Source organism: Cladosporium halotolerans (genome assembly GCF_011745625.1).
Source record: "Cladosporium halotolerans strain TM138-S3 chromosome Unknown Sca15, whole genome shotgun sequence".
Classification (NCBI taxonomy): Eukaryota; Fungi; Ascomycota; class Dothideomycetes; order Cladosporiales; family Cladosporiaceae; genus Cladosporium; species Cladosporium halotolerans.
Genome location: NW_027191466.1, coordinates 301,629 through 320,326, shown reverse-complemented (window position 1 = coordinate 320,326; position 18,698 = coordinate 301,629). Strand labels below are relative to the sequence as shown.

Below are 18,698 nucleotides of genomic sequence, written 5' to 3'. Positions count from 1 at the left end.
ACATGCTTTGTCCCACACCGCAAACTCCAAGCCTCCCACACCACCGGCTGGGCCTTCCATGCAAACACTGCCACGATCCCGCCCATGCGAAGCACCGCAAACCATGCTGTACCGAGCCGTGCGTTGACCGTGCTCATCTTTGATCTGCATGTCTCTTTGACAGAACTGCAATACATGTAAATCGCTGCCGTCCGCCACACGCACGCCAACAGTGTCTCAGAGAGCTTAACGCACTGGGTCAGAAATCTCACCTGGTGACTGGCTCCTTGGACTCATCCCCTGCAGTATAAGGCTACTCCTCGCTCTTGGCTGATCCTGCTTCGACACAACCCTGTTGATCGCCTCGCTGGGTGTTTGTTCGCTCCTTTGAGCACTGCTCTTCTCCTTAACTCTGCGGTATGCCTTCAATTCCAACCACACAGGAGGTGCCTCTCACTCCTGCCACCCCAAACCACACTCGTCGGGACAGTGTGACCAGCGATATCATGGCTGAAATGACCACGAGCGACCAAATGAGAATCCAGAGGATCCTCTGCCATGAGCTTCCTGACAAACAAAACAACGAATCGGCGAGCCCACCACCAACGCCAGCCTCTACATCAAACGACTCCACGCAGTCATACACGCCATTTCCGGATACCCCTGACTCGGCCACACCAAACGTGCCTCCTTCAAGACGTCAGAAGACGGGCAAAGATGGTGGTTTGACTTCTCCAAAAGCTCCCCAGAATCCAGTCAACTATGAGCCGACCGAGTGCAATGCTCCGTCGCTAATTCTTACTTTTGCCCAGAGGGCAGAGCTTACGGAGCAGCACAAGAGGTTCCGTCTCTCACCTTTTGATCTCCCACGCGATAAGATCAGAGAACTTCCAAAACACATTCCTTATACGAGTGAGAAAAAGGGTTTCTTCGAAAAGACCGGCAGGGAAGCGTTCGAAGGTAAGCCTACACTTGACCATTGCTTTGATTCAGTATGCGAACATCCGCTGACGTATGTTAGTCTTCCAATACACATTTGTCGTGCCAGAGGATCCGGACCACAAGCTCTACACCGTGATGTGGGACTACCAGATCGGTCTTGTGCGCATCACGCCTTGCTTCAAGGCTTGTGGCTTTAGCAAGGTACGTTCGCCGGCAAATCCTCGAATAGTTCATGTCTCGCTCACCTCTTCTAAGACTACTCCAGCAAAAGCGCTGTCGACGAACCCAGGACTCAAAGAACTCTGTCACAGTATCACCGGTGGCGCGCTCATCGCTCAAGGCTACTGGGTCCCTTTCGATTGCGCTCGCGCGATTTGCTTGACTTTCTGTCATCCCATCCGCTGGGCTCTGACGCCTGTTTTTGGTCATTCATTCGTCAAGGATTGTTTGCCGCCAGACCACGTCGACTACAAGCGCTTCAAGATCAGCGCCGACATAGTCCGCAAAGCACAGTCCGAAGCGGATATTTGGAAATCTCAAGCCAGTCGCAGCGTGACTCCAGCAACAGAGGCCACTTACAACGCCGGTGGCTATCCGGCTCCGCTGCCTCCCACTTCAGCACCAGCTTCGGGCCATGACATGCGTCCTAGGAGAGACAAGCCTGCTTTCAAACTCGGCTCTCCTTTCACTCAGGACACCAAGAAGGGGTACCACCGCCAACTGAAGGATGGCTTCGATAACGGTGACTTTGCTCTTTCGCCCAAGTCATCGCCCTCCGCTATCTACGCTCGTGCCAATACAGGCTGGACCAGCATCAACGGTTCACCTAGTTCCTCATCAGCCTACCAACAGAATGACCCGACCGAATCTTCCACCCACCCTCTTAAGCTCCTTACGACTTCGCGCACCCTTCCCAATTCGCCTTGCAACTCCTGGCGCGACCAAGACGGTCGGCGCTCTGCCTCACCTGCGCCAAATGACATGCCATTGCAGAAGGCTGCGATGGGAAGACACTACACTCGCAAGCGCCCGACATCCGAGCGCGAAGGCGATCTTGACAGCGCCGCTATCACGGATAGCTCGTCAACAGATGGAAAGACTTCCAACATGGACGCCTCTCCACTGCCGGCTTTGCCAAAGAAGAGGGCTCGGCGCGCTCACCGTGTTCCCTCCTACAAGGAAGAGGCATCTGAGTCCAGCGGTGACGACGAGCCGGCCGTCAACGACGATACCATGACCAACGCATCTTTCGATACCCAGAGTGCTGCCCAGGTGCTCTTCGATCTCTGCCGCGGCGAGTTTGGTGGTCGCTCACAGGCTTGAATGAAGGACACTGAATGAATTGAAGGACTAGTGTCATTGACATACAAGCGACTTTCTTGGTCGCCGACATACATGAATTTGGATATCTGGACGGAATAGGACGACAGGACTCAACGGCCGGGACATGCAGCGATCTCTTTTCTCTACCATGATTGCTCGATCGAGCACGTTATGCATGATTGCGCTGGGTTATCGACCAATGATGTGTACTTACGTAGCTCCATGGCGCCTAATCTCGGACGCGCTATAGTCAAGTCCTACATAGCTGTTCTTAGTTCATGAATTGTGCGTTGATTCGCTATCTGCCCCTTTACGACCATCTCGTGCTTCCAATGCCTTGGTTTGTGGATTTATGCAAGCTGTCTGTTGAAACGCCTTTCCAAACCGCTGTTCATCATATTCACTAAATGACAGCACCAGATCATAACGCGTACATTTCGCGAGGGCACCAGGGAGACATCTTGACAAATGCGTGGCACGGGGTCCGGAGTTGTTTGTTCGCCCGAGCCCGAGAAGTCGACGCCGAGGAGGATGGCATCGCGCAATCTCCTCAGTTGCTGACCAATACACTTTGGATTTCATCTAGCACAATGCCGTGTTTATACAAGACTTAGTCCTCGTGCATATGCTCGCATATTTAGTCCGGTCCACTACTTCTGAAGCCCTTTTGATGTCCGCTCGTAGACTCGCTTCTCTCGCTGCCCATTTCAAGCCGTACGTCATCGGTGTTGTGCTTTTGCTGCTTCAGAACATCACGCACACAACAGTCGAACAAAAAGCATAAAGCTAACAGATTGGCCCAGAGTAACAAGCAACTCCCCAACTTCACTCCAAACTCCCACAAGCATTCAGAAAATGGCCGCCCACACTAACGGCGCCGCCCACGCAACCGTCAACCCGGGCCCGACTCCCCCCAAAATCACCCTCTACACCAACCACAAGTGCCCCTACGCCCATAGAGCCCACATCGCCCTCACGGAGCTCAACCTGCCCTACTCCGAAGTCATCATCGACCTCAACACCCCGCGCCCGCAATGGTACCTCGACCTCAACCCGCGCGGCCTCGTGCCGACAATCGCCTACTCCGTCCCCGGCGTGCTGGATGACGAGATCATCACTGAGTCCGCCGTCGTGGCCCAGTTCCTCGCCGACGCCTTCCCGGGCCCTTTCCTGCCCGCGAGCAAGGAGTCGCCGACGTCCGCTCTGCAGCGCGCGCGGATTAACTTCTTCGCCGACACCTGGAGCACCAAGGTCGGCTCGAACCTGTTCCCGCTCTTCCTGGCTTCTGGCGAGGAGGCGAAAGCCGAAATCGCCGCCAAAACTGTCGCTGCCGTCGAGAAGGAAATCGAGCCTTTGCTCAAGAACGCGGCGCCGTTCTTCAACGGCTCGCAGGAGCTCACGCTGGCTGAGGCCCTGATTGCGCCGTTCCTGGTCAGGCTGATTGACGCTTCGGAGGATGGCGAGCTGGCGCCTAAGTCGCTGGCGAAGCAGCTGGACGCCCTTCCGAACTTCAGCAAGTGGGCTAAGGCAGTGAGGTCGAGGCCTAGCGTGCTGGGTATCTACGATGCGAAGGAGGTTCTTGAGGGTACTAAGGCTAGGCTGGCGAAGATGGCGGAGAAGAAGTAAGCAGTCGATCAATCGAAAAGCCGGCAAAGATTCCACGTGAAAACCTAATTGGCAGAATATCATATTGAATGAAAGTAATGAAACGTGCATTGGCGGATATCGAGTACTGCATGAAGCATAGCTATTATTACACACCGCGAACCGCATGATCCTTTCCGAAAGAAACACCGTGTGCTGCTTGAAGCCGGCACCCGAAAAGCAAAAGGAAATACGAAAAGTCGTTGGCCATTGGCCGTCTTCCATCATCCCCTTACTCGCTGTCATCTTCATCGTAGTCCTCCTCGCTCTCCTGGTCGAAGTCATCCTCGTCCTCATCAGAGAGAGCATACTTGGCCTTCGGCTTTGCAGCTGCAGCTCTCCTCGAGGGCCTGGCAGCAGCAGGAGCGGGCGCAGCCGACTTCTTTGCGGGCGCTGGGCTGTCCAGATCGTCGTCGCTAAGGATGTCATTGGCTAGCGCATCGACAGACTCGTCCTCGTCGTCGGAGATCACCTTCTTCGCTTTGGAAGCTGGCGCCTTGCTGGCAGCTCCGCTCTTCGCTTGCTTAGCAGCGTAAGCCTTCGCAGCTGGAGAAAGAGTCTTCGGCGCCGCCGTGGCAGCAGCAGCAGCAGCGGGAGCCTTCTTGGGCTTGAGAGCACCGGTCGCCTTGGGGGCCGCAGCGGCCTTTGGCTTCGAGGCCGCCTTAGCAGCAGGCTTGGGCGCAGGCTCCATGTCGAGATCCTCAGAGCCCTCCTCTGACAAGAGCGTGCGATCGGTAGCCTTCATCGGCGAGTTCTGCGCAAGAGCAGCCCAATCCGTCTCATCGGCGGAGATATCCTCATCGTCCATGATCTTCTTTTTCGCCTTGAGACCGCTGTGACTGCTGGACGGACGAACCGCGGACGGCGGGTGGAAGAACCTGGTGGCTCCCTCACCGGCGCCAGCACCAATGCCCTTAACCATTGCGCTCACGTCCTCGAGCCTGTCGTTGACGTCGGACATCTCTTCGTCGCTGTCCTCGGCGAGCTTGTAGCTCTTGGCCTTCTGCGCGGCGGCCCTGCCTGTGCGGCCGGTAGCAGCGGGCTTAGCGGGCGCTTCTTTTGCGATGGCGAGGAAGTCATCCTCATCATCGCTGAGCTCGACAGGCTCTGCCTTCTTCTTCGGCGCGGCCTTTGCAGGAGCCTTTGCGGGTGCTTTGGCCGTCGCTTTCTTGGCTGCACCAGCGGTAGCCGGCTTGCTTTCGACTTCCGGCGTCGACGTCGAAGACTTCGACTTCAACCTCTCGAACGCATTGTCAAGTGTGCTCTGCTGTTCGGCAGGAGGCCTGGTCACGGGTTTCTGCTCAATGCCGTTGGCCATCGCAACGTCGTCACCGCCGGCTCCATCGATCTGCATGGCCAGAAGAGCGCTGCTTGCGGCGCCCTTCTTCGTCTTAGGAGCAGCCTTTGGCTTCTTCGTGGCGATGAAGTCCCCGTCGGAGTCGTCGTCACTGTCGCCAGCCTTGCGTTTCTTGGAAGCCTTGCTACCGATGCCAAGTTTCGCAGAAGTGCGACGGCCCTTCGATTTCACCTTCTTCTCGAGCTTCGCCTCCTCGTCCAGCTGCGTCTGCCACTCTTCCAGCAGAGCGTCGAGGTCAAGGGTCCACAGGTCCTTGGGCGACTTGGCGCTCAGAGAGTCGATCTCCATCTCCTTGTCGCCGATTTGGCGGTTCAGCTTCTCCACTCGCTCTTGAGTCAGCGACCAGATAGCCATGCCAAGCAGGTAGTCGAAGTCGTTGGCGCCGGCGGCGGTTTCCGCGTCGTCAGCTTCCTCGTCGTCCTGCTCGACGACAGCCTCAAACTCGCCCTGCTTCTTGGCGTCGATGACCTTGGGGAAGCGAGTGAAGCCGAGCTTGTCAAGCTCAGCGACAAGTTGGGACTTCTTCTTCTTCGAGACGACGAGCTTGCCGTCGATGATCATCTTGACGAAGCGCGCCTGGTTGGTGAACTTGTCAAGCTCCTTTTGCAGCTCGTCAAGCATGTACTTCTTGCGCTTCTGGTAGAAGATCAGGCGGACGCCGTAGAATTCCTCCAGAATGTCGAGCGGCGAGGCATACTTGTGAATGCGGCCCTCCGCGTCGAAGGCGACGAGGTTGGTGGTCGCCATCGTGGTGGAAAGCTTGAACGTCTCCTCCAGCACCTTCTCATTGCCGCGGCAGTCCTTCATCTTCTTCTCCTCCATCTTGACGATAAAGTGGACCTTCGATGGGGTGTTGTACTCCGTGTAGTCCTTGATGAAAGAGGGCACCTTCTCGGCCTTGATGATCTCCTCGAGCCTGTCTTTGAAGGTCTGGGTCCACAGACGAACAGGAAGCTCAGTGATCTCGACCTCGCATTCTCCAGTCTCAGTGATACGGCCACTGAATTTGTAGCGCTCGCCGCCAATGTCTTCGACCTCACCAGTCCAACCACGGAACCAAGGCTTCATGGGGATCATAGATGACTTGTCGGCGTCCTTGAGCATACGGCGCTTGAGGTTCTCGATCACGTCGACCGGGCTGTAGTTGGGAATGGAAGTGCTCCAACCAGTGCCGATACCATCCGCTCCGTTGATCAAGATCATGGGGACGATCGGAACGTACATCTCGGGCTCGATCTGCTTGCCATCATCGGTGTTGTAGGTGAGCAGCGGCTCGTCGGTCTGGTGGAAAATGCGACGGGCGAAGGGAGACAACCGGGTGTAAATGTAACGGGCGCTGGCCGCGTCTTGTCCACCCTGAAGACGAGAACCGAAGTTACCACTCGGCTCCAGGCAGTTGATGTTGTTCGAGCCGACGAAGTTCTGCGCAAGACCCACGATGGTCTGCTGAAGGGAAACATCGCCGTAAGAATAGGCAGTCAGACCAGAAACTGAGCCAGCCAGCTCCACGACCTTGACGTCCTTCTTCAGATTGCGGCGGAAACAAGTGTAGAGAACCTTGCGCTGACCAGGCTTGAAGCCATCAATGACGGAGGGGATAGATCTCTGGTTGTCCGCCATCGAGAACAGAATCAGTTCCTTGTTGATGAAGTCATTGTACGTGATGCGCTCGGTGCCAGACATGTCGAGATAGGTGCCTGGCTTGAACTCTTGCAGCCAACCCTTACGAGCATCCGCCTTCTTCTTGGAGAAGGCCAAATCGATGAGCTCGGGTTCACCCTCCTGCATCGTGTGGAACTCCTTGAGATGCTTGTCCAGGTCCGCGAAGTAGATTTCAGCGTCAGTTGTGTCCGAGGTTCCCAGACCCTTGTAGTACTTGTGCTCCCAGCCTTTCTGATGGCCTGGCTCCTGCTTCCAGCTCTCGTACTCAGGCATGGTGAAGAAGTCTCGCTTCGCCTTCGGGTGTTTTGGGTCGCCCTTCCAGACTTTGACAATGGGAGTGATGAATTCCATGAGAAAACCAGGCAACTTGAGCAAGCTGGGGAATTGGACTTGCAAGAAGTTGATCAGTAGACCCTTGATGTGAGAACCGTCATGATCCTGATCGGTCATGATCATGAGGTGGCCGTATCGCAAGCCTTTCGTGTCGGAGTAGTCCTTCTTATGCTGAAGTCCCATAAACTTCTTGATGTTCTGGATTTCCTGGTTCTTCGAGATCTGATCGATGGTTGCATCACGTACGTTCAGCATCTTACCACGTAGAGGGAAGACACCGAAGAGATCGGGGTTGACGACTGCACGACCAGCCAACGCAAGTAGCGAAGCTGAGTCACCTTCTGTGAGGATGAGGGTACACTTCCAGCCGTCCTTCGTGCCAGCCTTGTTGGCATCCGTGAGCTTGGAGTTGTTCATGCGCTGACGTCTGTTGCCATCAGACTTAGCCAGGACCTTGTCGGCCTTCTGCTGCGCGAAGTGAATAATGTTGTTGACCGCCTCCGTCTTCGCGATATCCTTCAAGAACTTGTCGCTGACTTGAGGCTTGCTGCCGAAAGCGCTAACTTTCGTTGTGAGCTGCTCCTTGGTTTGCGATGTGAAGGCGGGGTTGACAATCAGACAATTGACAAACAGGAAGATGTGGTTCTTGATCTGCGCTTTCTTGAGCTTCACGCCACCCTTGTTCTTCTTCATGACAATCTCCTCGAGTTTGTCGATGATTTGATCCGCAACGTAGTTGACGTGCGAGCCACCGTGAGTAGTCGCAATGGAGTTTACGAAAGACACCTGCTGGAAAGCACCATCTGACACGGCGAAGCCAATCTCCCAACGCTCGTGAGGGTTGTCGGTCAAGATGACCTGTTCAGGCGCAGTGCCGTTGTCGGCAATGTTCTCGGTCTTGATGGCCTTGGTGTACATTTCCATGTACTGCTTGAATTTGTTGATCTTGATTCGTTCGCCGTTCAGGTATACCTTGATGCCAGTGCATGTGCCAGCCATGTCGTAGACACGGCGCTTGACGAGAGCCTCGAAATCATCATCCATCTCTTTCATGCCAAATTTACTAAAATCAGGCTTGAAAGTAATTTTTGTGTAGTCATCGCCCTTCGCCTTGTCGATACGCGCTTTCTCCATGTTGCCCATGTTGTTGCGCCATGTTTGACGGTACCTCTGCTTCGATTTCGAGTCCACTGTGTCCAGAGAGAATTCCGTACTGTAGATGTTGGTGAGCTTGGCACCGTAACCGTTGCGACCACCGGTGACTTTGGCTTCTTCGTCGTCGTAGTTTGAAGACGTGAGAAGGTGACCGAAAATCATTTCGGGAATCCAGATGCCCTCTTTCTCGTGCATCTCAATAGGGATACCACGACCATTGTTGCGCACGGATATCATGCCCTCCTCGCGGTTCACTTCCACACGCATTTCGTTCATGTTCTTGTCCCTCTGCTTGTTATCCGCAGCGTTGACCAAGATTTCGTCGAAGATCTTGTACAGACCAGGCACGAAAGAGACTTTGCGGTTTTCCATGGCAACAGTTTCCGAGTTGAAGACCCACATCTGCTCCGTTGTGCTCTCGACTGAGCCAATGTAGGTATCGGGACGCTTCAAGATGTGCTCCAGCTGAGTGAGCTTCTGGTACTGATCCGTCGCCCCCTTCTTCGTGGCCTTAGGCTTGCCCTCTGCAGCCCCATCGACAGCATAGCTCTCGTTCTCCATCTCTGCAAGGGGCTGGCTGGCTGCCTTCTTCGCTGCGGGCGCCTTTTTCTGCTTCTTGGCGGAAGGGGGTGTATTTGAGAGAAGGGTGTCGTCGTGCATCGAGTCATCCATGTCCTCGTCGGAGTTCTCGATATCTGAATCAGGTTTTGCGCGCTTCTTGGGCGCAGCCTTTGCGGGAGCTTTGGTGGTCTTAAGGGTCGTCTGCTTCGTTGCCTTGGGCTTTGGTGCTGCTGCTTTCTTCGCGGGTGCTTTAGCTGGAGCCTTCGCCTTCTATTCACGTGTCAGCATGTGACTCTACAATCATGTGAGTGGAACACTCCACTCACAGCCTTGGGCGCAGGCTCGAAGTCACTGCTGGCGTCCATCTCGAACGCGGATTCGTCCGAGTCCATCCTGCTGATGAGGGGTTTTGAGCTGTATGATTAGTAGACTTGCGCTGAACGAATCACCGAAGCCTCGTCATGCGCTGCGAAGAGAAAGTAAAGCAGAAATTGTCAAGGAGTGAGCGCTAAACTGCGCGGAAGGGCGCTTGTTGTTGTACTGTTGCAGCTAAGTTTGTTTCTGTTTACCTTGAAGCGCTCGGCGATCGGCGTTTTGGCGCGCGGGAAGCACGTCCTGGACGCGCTTCATGCAGGGAATGATTACCCGCAGAGCCTCATAGAAGCACGTGACGATAAGTGAAATGGCTAATGACATATGAAAGGCAAGTGAGTAGTGCGATGATTGTCACATGTACGACCGGCACATGGGAGCTATCGATATAAGAGATCTTTCGATCCCCAGGACCGTCGTTTCCCGATTGCCATGCGCTCAAATACATACAATGACACAGATAATCAGTTCGCCGTGCCGTGATACGTCCCAATTTGCGGCCGTCGCGAAGAAGATGCGATGTCTATGCCAAATTCATGGTTTATTGTCATTCGCGTTTCTTATTCATTGATACAATCATGACTGTGCAGCCTTGCACACATTCAAAGTCTCCCAACGCCTCGCTAACCCATAGCAAAGTAATTATCCCAAGCAAGCTCGTCTTCTTCATTCCGCGGTGACTCTCGCCTGCTTAGAAGATGTTCCCGTCATTCTCGACTTTCACCTCGGGCACACCCATGCCATCTTTGGTCTTGCGTCTCTTCTCATTCCTCTTCCGCCTCTTCTCCTCTCTTTCCTTCTCCTCGATCTCCCTCGCATTCTCAATCCTCGTCCCAAGATCCACCGCATCTTTCGCGGTCTCCTCGTCTCGCTTCCTTTTCAACCACTCGAACCGATCCTTCACCTCCTCGAGCGTCGCTCTCCGCACCTCGCCACTCTCTCCAGTAGCAACAAGATGCTGCTTGCTGTTCAGATGCTCCACAAACTGCAGATTGTCCTTGAACGTCAAGTCGCAAGCATCGCAGTAAAAGCCCGCGCCCTTGCCTCGTTTCCCTTGTCCTGCGCCCGCCGGCACAATTGACGTCTTGCCCACCTGGTCGGCCACATTGAGGCGAGCCTTGCGCGCTTCTGTATCTCGCGCGTCAGGCGGTGTCGAGGCGCGGCGAACGTATTTCTTTCCAGCTGCGGCGGCTTCGTGGCGCGCTTTGCCTTCTTCTTTGATGCGCTGGTCGCGTTCGACCGCTTTGGCGGCATACTCGTCGCGGTCCCATGTTTTGCGAAAGGCGGTGTCGCCGCCTGTTGAAGTGCCGTATGCGCCTGCTTTGCGGTCACCCATGGTTTCGTTGCGTTGTGGTAAGTGTTTGTGGCAGCTGGATCTTTCAAGGCGTCAGGTGCTTGAGCTTGAAGCCGACCTGCCGATTGCGAGACTTACCCTAACCCTGACCCTAGCAACACCAACACATTATACGATCCGATGCAATTCAATCCAATTATTGACAGTTTCAATCAATGCAAAGTCAGTCTTAAGCCGGTTCAATGCATGCTAATGCCAACTCGACCGCGTCCCATGCTTTGATTGATGTGGCTCGATTTCTCTTCGTCACAAGCAGCCGTCAACTTGTGATCATGTTGACATGTACACGCCCACATCCTGTAGTACAGAGGCGTAAAGACTTGCGATATAATTCTTCGTCAATGACAATGTTCAATGATAATACAGGCAAGCTCAACACATAGCGACTGAACACTTGACTGGTGATGAGCAAAATGATTGATGCGAGCCGAAAGTTATGAACAAGGCACCACTGCATGACATATTTAATCTACAGTAAGAACCTGGGCATCCAGCAACTGCACTGGTGACGGCACTGGCCGCAGCCCGAACGATTATCAAACATTAAGCGCCTCCCAGCTAAGAACCAGAACCTGCCAAACACGAGAGCACGCTGCGAACGCATGGGATGAGAAAGAAAAAGGCTCGACATCATATCCACAATCCCTCCGCTCTTCCGTCAAGGCGTCATCACCTTCGCCTGGTTGGTACTGGCAGTCCTCCTTCCCCAGAACCATCCTCCAACCGTGCTCGCAGCAGACGCGACAGCCGGCTTCGCCTCCTTATCCGGTGTTTCTGATCCGTTCAGACTAACACCGCCGTCATCTCCAGGAGTCCCAGGGAGACTGTCCTGGCTCTTCTCCGCGACAGCCTTGCTCTCTGCAGCCTTCCAAGCCTGAGTCTCGGCCTTCGCCGTCTCCAGCTCCGCGGTAATGCGACGAAGGGCTTCTTCCTGGTTTCGCTTCTCCTCCTCCTGCTTCCGCCTTTGCACGGCCAGACTGCGGCGGAGCTCGTCGACTTCTTGTCGCGCCTGCGCTTCAGATGTCTTCGCATTGACGAGCTCGAGGAGGAGGTTTTCATCGGCTGCAGGTTCAGGCTCAGGTGGCGTCTGTGCCTGCAGGGAAGAGGTTCTATCGCCGAACCCTCCGCTGAGGGGCGTCGGTGAGGTGACAACGGGCTGCGAAGGGGACGGGTTGCGGTTAGTAGAAACCGATCTCGCAGCACGCAGAGACTGCACGGATGAGCTGCTCTCGCGCCGGCCAAGTTTGAGCTCACGCAAGCCAGACGGCGCTGCGATGGGTGAATGCATGGACACGCGGCGATTGTCGTTCGACATGTCACCGCGTCCGAGCGCATTGACGTCGTTGCCGCTCTCTGTTCGCAAGAGTAATTCTCGACGCTCGATCACACGAGCCTGCGCTTGCAGCTCGCGAATCGTGTGCTCGAGTCTTTGGCGCTCTTTGAACTCGTCGCTGACGCGTGTGCGGAGCTCGCTGACTTCACTCCGTATGTCTTCGTTCTCGGCCTGGAATGTTGCGAGATTGGCTATGAGTTCTCTCGACCTGCCTTCTTCCCCGGCTAATTGGTCTCTCAGGCGCGAGATTGTGTTACGGAGCTGTGCCTTGGTCTCCAGACTGGTCGAGAAACGCGCGTTGATCTGAAGCCTGTCGTTCACTCTTTCCAGAATGTCGTTCAATTCTTGCTTGGGACCATTCTGCGGCTTGACTGGCTGGCTCAGTTGGCGATGGTGAGTATGATTGCGAGGCGGTGGCTGCATTGTGCGCCTTCGCTCCTCGGGAGTCGTACTTGATTCCTCCTCGCCGTTCTGGATGCGATTCACGAGTTGGCGCACGACACGGTGGTCATCATTTCGGTCTTCGCGTTCCTTTTGCAACATCGCAGCCAGCTGAGCATGTTCCCTCTGCATCTCGCTAAGAGCAGTGAGCAGATCCTCGATCTGGCTGTGCATGTCCCTGTCCTCTTTGCTTAGACCCGGTACGGGCGTAGCGGACTGCGTGCGTACCGAGTCCGCCTTGGATTTGAAGCTCATCGTCTCTGCCATGCTCTCTCGTGCCATGTCCGCGTCAGTCTCCGTGGGTGCTGTGCTAGCGAGACTAACTACGCCACTGCTACTGCCATCATTGCTGTCGTTGATGGTGCTGATGCTTTGCTTGCTGGCGCTCCTGCGCAGTCTAGAATTGCGGTCCTTTTCTGCAGAGTTGGGTGAGAGAGTACTGGTGGATTTGGTAGAAGAGTGTGATGGCGCCCAAAGCCGCCCCAGGAATCTGCTTGCAGCCGCTTGCACGTCGGGCAAGAAGCCAGCCTTTTCGCCCACAGCCTCCTTGGACTGCATCTCGAACTCCTTTTCAAGCTCAGCAAGCCGCGCGTGTGTGATAACGTCATCGAGGCTTGTAAAGTCGTCTACCAGCTCGTCTGCGTTGCAGCCATAGCTGTCAAAGACCGTTCGGCCGAGCAGTAAGTGCATCACCTCTTCGAACTCTGAGCTCGCGAGAAGTTTCTGCTCGTTTCTTCGCATGATTGCGAGAGCCACGCGCATGACGGTCTCGTTTGCTCCTTCGGCGAAGATCACGTCGTACATGCGGAAAAGCATCGGCAGCGGGCATGTCACAGCAAAGCAAGACAAGAACCACTGGCTGAGATACGCCGGCTCGACACCCATTTCGTTCAAGTGATTGGAGAGATCCGGGCAGAGCTGCTTCAGAAGCGCACTGAATTGGTAGATCCTCATGTGAAGGCCGGATAACGATGGGAGGAATGATGGCTGGAGCGAATAGTGATCCATCAGACGGACGAGGGTGCAGAATGCCTCCCTCTCGCCCATGTTCATCAAAAGCGGTCCCACCAAGAAGCCCAATCCTTGACAATATCCGATGTCCTTGTCGTGAAGAGAGAAACATTTCAGCACTCGGCCCAGCATCTTCTGGCCGTCACCCCCAGCGTCGCGGAACAAATCAACGCCAGGGAATGAGCGACCGACGTCCTTATTGATAATGCCCTCATACGGGCTCTTCTCGTCCAGTAGGCGATCGAAGGCGTCCTCCAGCGATCTGTCTCTAGCACCGGCCATGCTTGCCCAGACGACACCACGCAGCGGCGGCGGAATACCGGCTCGGATCTTTGATGTCGTTAATGTCGGCAATCGAGCAGCTGTAGATGGATAATCCTGAACAAGCGCGGTCCAGAACTCAAGCTCAGTCATGGGCGGTGGCTCCTCGGGCAGCATCTCAGGAGCCATGCTGTACCGAATTGAGGGTGCATCGGTCTGCGTGACAAGCTTCCTGAGATGGGCCATGCTGGGTGGCCGGCTCTGTCCTCGTCCCCTTTTCTTGACGTGCTTGTGCGTAGCAGCCTTTGGATCTGAGTTGAGGATCGCGTTTTCCTGTTCCAGACGGGCCAGCAGAAATGCCGTAGAATCATCCTCGGCGCCTTCGGGAATCTCCTTGTCTGATTTTTCTTGCCATTCGTGACGTTCCAGTTGTTTCCAGTCTACCTCGTTAGCCTCATCTTCGGAGGATTGTGATCCACGCGTAGGAGTGACATTGCTGCTCGCTATGCTTTGAGCGCGAGATGATTCATGCCCTTTAGCCGCGGAAGTAACACCTTGCGCAGCACCCATAGTTTCTCCTTGGAGAAGCTCCGGGGTCACTGGAGCTGAGGGTTTGTTCGCATCAAATAGCGTACTCTGTCTTGCTGGCTCCCAACCGCCCTGAAGGATCTCGAGACTGCTAGGCCTTCGAATGTGCTTGCTTCCATTGTTTCGAGGAGTTGCGAGAAAATCTTCGACTTGCTCGGCCGAGAGGTGATCGTAGGACATGTCGGTTTCGGAGAGTGGGACCGATGTCATGCTAGCATTCGAAATGCGGATCCCTTCTGGTGTGGTCGGCGTTTGTGGATTGGGTGATTCGACAAGCTCTGATGCTAATGAATCTGTGCTCTCTCCGTCTGACACTTCTGGGGTGGTCTCGCCCTCATTTGTGGTGTTGCTTGTGTCCAGAGAAAGCTTCTTATCCTGTGACGATCCGTCGTCAGACAGCGCCTTTTCAGTGGGGTCGTCCGACCCTTCACTGGTGTCGAGAGAAGGGCGATTAACAACGTCGGATTCAGGCGATGAATCTCTCACAGCGTCCGGCTTGTCTGGCTCCTCATCAAGCGATTTCCTCTCGATACTGCTCTCGTCCTGCTTGTCCGAAACCTCGTCTAGTGACTCTCTCTTGACCACGACATCGTCCTCCTTGTCCAAATCCTCATCTAGTGACTCGCCCTTGACCACGACATCGTCCTGCTGGTGCAAATCATCATCCAGGGACTTTCTTCCGACCGCACTGTTGCCCTGTTTGTCCAAAGCCTCCTCGAGCGGCTTCCTTTCGATCGCTTTCTCGTCCTGCTTGTCGACGTCCTTATCGAGCGCCTGTTCTTCCACCAAGCTCTCTTGCTCTTTCGCTTCTGTTTTGTGATCGCCAACCTCAGACCTTTGCTCCACTGAACCAACTGTCTTTTCCATGCTTTGCCGTTGTCCCTCACTATTATCATGCACTCCTTCTTCAACGACCTGCTCTTTACCCGCAGCGGTGGACATGGCCGGCTGGTCGGCTAACATTTTGCTTTCCTCCTCGTGCATCGTTGGAAAGCGGTTCACAATGGACCGGTCCAAGCCAGCAGGACCCCGGAACTATGCCCTAGGGAAAGCCATGTATCCTTGTCTGGTCTGTTCTTAGCAATTTCGCCAATGGCGTCCTGTTGCACGCTAGCGAGAACCGCTGTCCAGAGAGCGTCGTGGTCGTAACTGGCGGTAAAGAACGAATGGTTAGTGCAGCATAGGAAAAGAGAAAGTAATAGCTTGAATAGCAGAGACAAGCAGCACCGGCCGCGCAGAGAGTCTTGTCTTCCCCAGCCTAAGACATCGATCAGGAGGGCACCGTTGCGGGCACGTTCGAGATGCCCCTTACGAACGCGGATCGCATCGCGTGGGCACGTGCGGCCGCTCGCGCGATGAACTTTATTCCACTCCACCCTTTATGCACAAGATGATAGTGTGGATTCGATTGGCTTTGCGATACAATACTTCCATTTGCCGATTCTCACAGTAGAACGTGTGAATCACGCATGCGATGGGGTACCGATTCTATTCCAGCTGTTGAAACAGGGCACATTTTCACCCCACGCATTCAAAAGTCTGTCGCACCACCCACCTCATCAAACCCAGCAGCGGGGTCAACACTTGGGTCGTTCGCGCCGACAGAACATGACCGACCATGACGGATGCGACCTTCACTTTCACCGAGATTTTCAAGATATGTGGTCGAGCAGTGGTCTTATCATCTTCATGCCAGTCGGAAATGACACCTCTTCCGAGAGAGTCACAGGCAACGCGCCGCGAGCCTTCAGATGTGCGTGGTCGATGAACCTACTGGTAATAGAGCGAATAAGATCCGAACGAAACGAACACAGATGGGTACGACTGAGACCGGCTCGCATATCAGATGATGCTACATTCAGGTACTTATACACCGAAACGCATGTTTTTTGATTGGAATCACTTGATCCTGCAAGGTACCTATTTAGGCGAGACGGATTTCGAGCTTAAATCCGATCCATGTCCGCTCGTTGAACCTCAGCTGTGATGCTCGTTGAAGCAGCCCACGGCCTTCTATACTCTGAAATAAGAAAAAGACAGTGCTCATGAATGATCTTTCTCATACCAAATCCCGTCAGCATCATCGCGCGCAACCGTCAAGGCCTTCTGCAGGCTACACATCGTGACCGACCAGCTTTTGGCAGCCCGGGATTCAACAGCGGAGAAGGCTGCGTTGAAGACGCCTCTTGAGGCTCAAGCCGGCGTATCCGAAATCATGGAGACAACGGGGACACCTGCAGCTTACGGACTAGCCTGTCAGGAATGCGTTCGAGCCAAGTGCAAGTGCGTCGTGGGCGAACAGGGCGAAGCATGCGAGCGGTACGCCCATGATATTACTTGATTGCATAAGGCGGATGATGATCAAGCGTATAAGAAGGCGTTGATCGCTAACACCAGCTCAGCTGCTATCGTCTCAGAAAGACGTGCCTATCCTCCACCAGTAAACGCAAGCTGAAGTCTGATAATGTTCGATCTGGACGAGTCGCAAAATCGCCTGCTGCGTCAGACACATCTCGTCTCGAGCGAAAACTGGATGATCTTGTTTCCATGCTTTCAACCACGAATGCGATCAAGACACCTGCACCTGAAGCCGTAGCATCGTCGGGCATCGACTATCCTGGAGTTACTCTGGAGGAGACAGAAGCCAGCCTTGCCGACTTTGATGCTCACATGCTCAAGTTCTTGCCCTACATATTCATCCCACCCGACACCACCGCAATACAACTGTTGGCGCACAGACCTTTCTTGATGCTTTGCATGTGCGCGATATCGACGAGACATGTAGCCCGGCAGCTACAGCTTTTCGAGATCATGCGTGAAACGTTGGCCCAGAAGCTCATCGTCAAGCCTGAGCCGTCTATCGACCTGCTTCTCGGCTTGCTCACATTCCTTGGATGGTAAGTCCGATTGACATCATGTGGCTTGTTGTAGATCTGACTTAGCTACTTCGCCATAGGCTTTCCTGCACACCCAGGCCATCGATCGACACAATCAAAACTGCTGCTTCCATCTATAGCCGACTAGCGTTATCTATGATAACCGATCTTGGGCTCAACCACTCGATGCAAAATGATCCGCCTCATATGCGCTGCTTCCACTTACTGAATCCGAAAGCGGACTTGAGTATCGAGCGAACAATGGAGGAGCGAAGAGCCGTTTTAGCTTGGTTTGTAATATCATCAGGGTGAGTGGTAGGACTAGATGGATCGTTTGAAGTTGCCACACAGTCAGGTCTCAACCCTCACTCACAAGGTCCTTAGCTAACGTACACAGGCTGGTGAGGTCCGACGCCCTGCGCTGGACAGCTCACATGGAGGATTGCCTTCGCGCTCTGGAACGGAACCCAGAGTCTCCGCTCGACGCTGTTCTCGTGCAACAAGTGAAGATCAGCCGCATTGTCGAGAAGGCGAATCTGTCTCTGGTGAGTGTAGCGTGCAGACTGAAGCTTCATCAGACTGACAATGTGTGATTTCAGCATTATCACACCACGTTTGAAGCAACACAAGAGAATGAGTCGCTGCCGATGATTTACATGCAATCCATGCAAGTAGAGTTGGACAAGCTCAGAAATGATCTGTCCGCCAACATGCAAGACAACGGTAGGGCGAATGTTGTGCTGTCACTTTCATAGAGCTGCAGGCTGATTAGTTCATAGTGACTTTGCGTGGTTGGCACCACGCCGCAAAACTCCAGATTCGATGCATGGCAGTGTCATGGAAATCATTGACGGTGGACTGCAACCAGAACCCAATGCAGCTCACGAACTTGACCGCTTGCCTTGATTTGATCCAGACGGTGTTTGACAACTTCTTCGAGATCAAGACGAGTGACGTGATTGGCATCCCTTTTGCTATTTTCACACAGCTACGCCTTTGCCTCGGTCTTCTGTACCACCTCTCAACCATGGAATGTCCCGGTTGGGATACTGGAGAGGTGCGCCGACAAATCGATATCCTTGCGATCATCGACAAGACAATCGACAGATTCCAAGAAGCTTCCAGAGAAAGTGATGCCTATGGAGAAGATTCTCTGAGACGAATAACGGGCCATCTGCAGGTGATGCGCTCAACGTGGGCAGTGAGAATCCAGCAGACGGACAGTCAAAGAGCCACCTTCACAATGACACCGGACTCAGTTGGAGAAATAGGCGTGGCGGAGTTACCGCTTCTTGATGATTTCCTCGATATGGATTGGCTGATGAGCTCTCTTTAACCACTAGACTTCCTGTATTGGTGTCTGCATGGTGTGGATCTGTATCAAGCGAGGTCCGTTACGTAGATCACAGCATAGCAAGAGCTTCGCAGTGTTCATAACACCACAGCTGTATGGAAAAGTAGTTAGCAACGTGTTGCCGTCCGTTTGTGTAAAAGGAGGATGCATGG

The 18,698-nt window shown here is 54.2% G+C and overlaps 6 protein-coding genes across 6 annotated transcripts; 3 read left to right on the top strand and 3 right to left on the bottom strand.

Annotated features, from left to right (window-relative positions):
- Positions 1 to 485: 485 nt before the first annotated feature.
- Positions 486 to 2,557, top strand: WHR41_05486 (uncharacterized protein; the record flags this gene model as incomplete). Its single annotated transcript, XM_069374091.1, has 3 exons — positions 486 to 939; positions 1,001 to 1,122; positions 1,177 to 2,557. The coding sequence occupies 3 exons, from the start codon at positions 486 to 488 to the stop codon at positions 2,242 to 2,244; spliced, it is 1,644 nt and encodes a 547-aa protein (XP_069229363.1). The 3' UTR covers positions 2,245 to 2,557.
- A 542-nt stretch (positions 2,558 to 3,099) lies between these two features.
- Positions 3,100 to 3,870, top strand: WHR41_05485 (uncharacterized protein; the record flags this gene model as incomplete). Its single annotated transcript, XM_069374090.1, has 1 exon — positions 3,100 to 3,870. One exon carries the CDS (start codon positions 3,100 to 3,102, stop codon positions 3,868 to 3,870), a length of 771 nt encoding a protein of 256 aa, XP_069229360.1.
- A 250-nt stretch (positions 3,871 to 4,120) lies between these two features.
- WHR41_05484 (uncharacterized protein) lies at positions 4,121 to 9,502 on the bottom strand (the record flags this gene model as incomplete). Its single annotated transcript, XM_069374089.1, has 2 exons — positions 9,283 to 9,502; positions 4,121 to 9,226 (listed from the first exon to the last, which is right to left on the bottom strand). Exons 1-2 carry the CDS (start codon positions 9,346 to 9,348, stop codon positions 4,121 to 4,123), a joined length of 5,172 nt encoding a protein of 1,723 aa, XP_069229361.1. The 5' UTR covers positions 9,349 to 9,502.
- A 517-nt stretch (positions 9,503 to 10,019) lies between these two features.
- WHR41_05483 (uncharacterized protein) lies at positions 10,020 to 10,664 on the bottom strand (the record flags this gene model as incomplete). Its single annotated transcript, XM_069374088.1, has 1 exon — positions 10,020 to 10,664. One exon carries the CDS (start codon positions 10,662 to 10,664, stop codon positions 10,020 to 10,022), a length of 645 nt encoding a protein of 214 aa, XP_069229358.1.
- Positions 10,665 to 11,340: 676 nt separating this feature from the next.
- On the bottom strand, positions 11,341 to 15,300 carry WHR41_05482 (uncharacterized protein; the record flags this gene model as incomplete). Its single annotated transcript, XM_069374087.1, has 1 exon — positions 11,341 to 15,300. The coding sequence occupies one exon, from the start codon at positions 15,298 to 15,300 to the stop codon at positions 11,341 to 11,343; it is 3,960 nt and encodes a 1,319-aa protein (XP_069229359.1).
- Positions 15,301 to 15,721: 421 nt separating this feature from the next.
- On the top strand, positions 15,722 to 18,662 carry WHR41_05481 (uncharacterized protein). The gene is made up of 6 exons (XM_069374086.1): positions 15,722 to 16,635; positions 16,719 to 17,213; positions 17,273 to 17,500; positions 17,590 to 17,737; positions 17,792 to 17,915; positions 17,972 to 18,662. The coding sequence occupies exons 1-6, from the start codon at positions 16,532 to 16,534 to the stop codon at positions 18,526 to 18,528; spliced, it is 1,656 nt and encodes a 551-aa protein (XP_069229356.1). The 5' UTR covers positions 15,722 to 16,531; the 3' UTR covers positions 18,529 to 18,662.
- The last annotated feature ends 36 nt before the right edge of the window (positions 18,663 to 18,698 follow it).

Excerpts from the sequence above, each read along its gene's own strand:
- WHR41_05481 (XM_069374086.1), top strand. The coding sequence starts at position 16,532 with ATGGAGACAACGGGGACACCTGCAGCTTACGGACTAGCCTGTCAGGAA. Across the intron at positions 16,636-16,718 it reads CAGGGCGAAGCATGCGAGCG|CTGCTATCGTCTCAGAAAGA; the intron begins GTACGCCCATGA and ends ACACCAGCTCAG. Across the intron at positions 17,916-17,971 it reads CGCCAACATGCAAGACAACG|TGACTTTGCGTGGTTGGCAC; the intron begins GTAGGGCGAATG and ends ATTAGTTCATAG.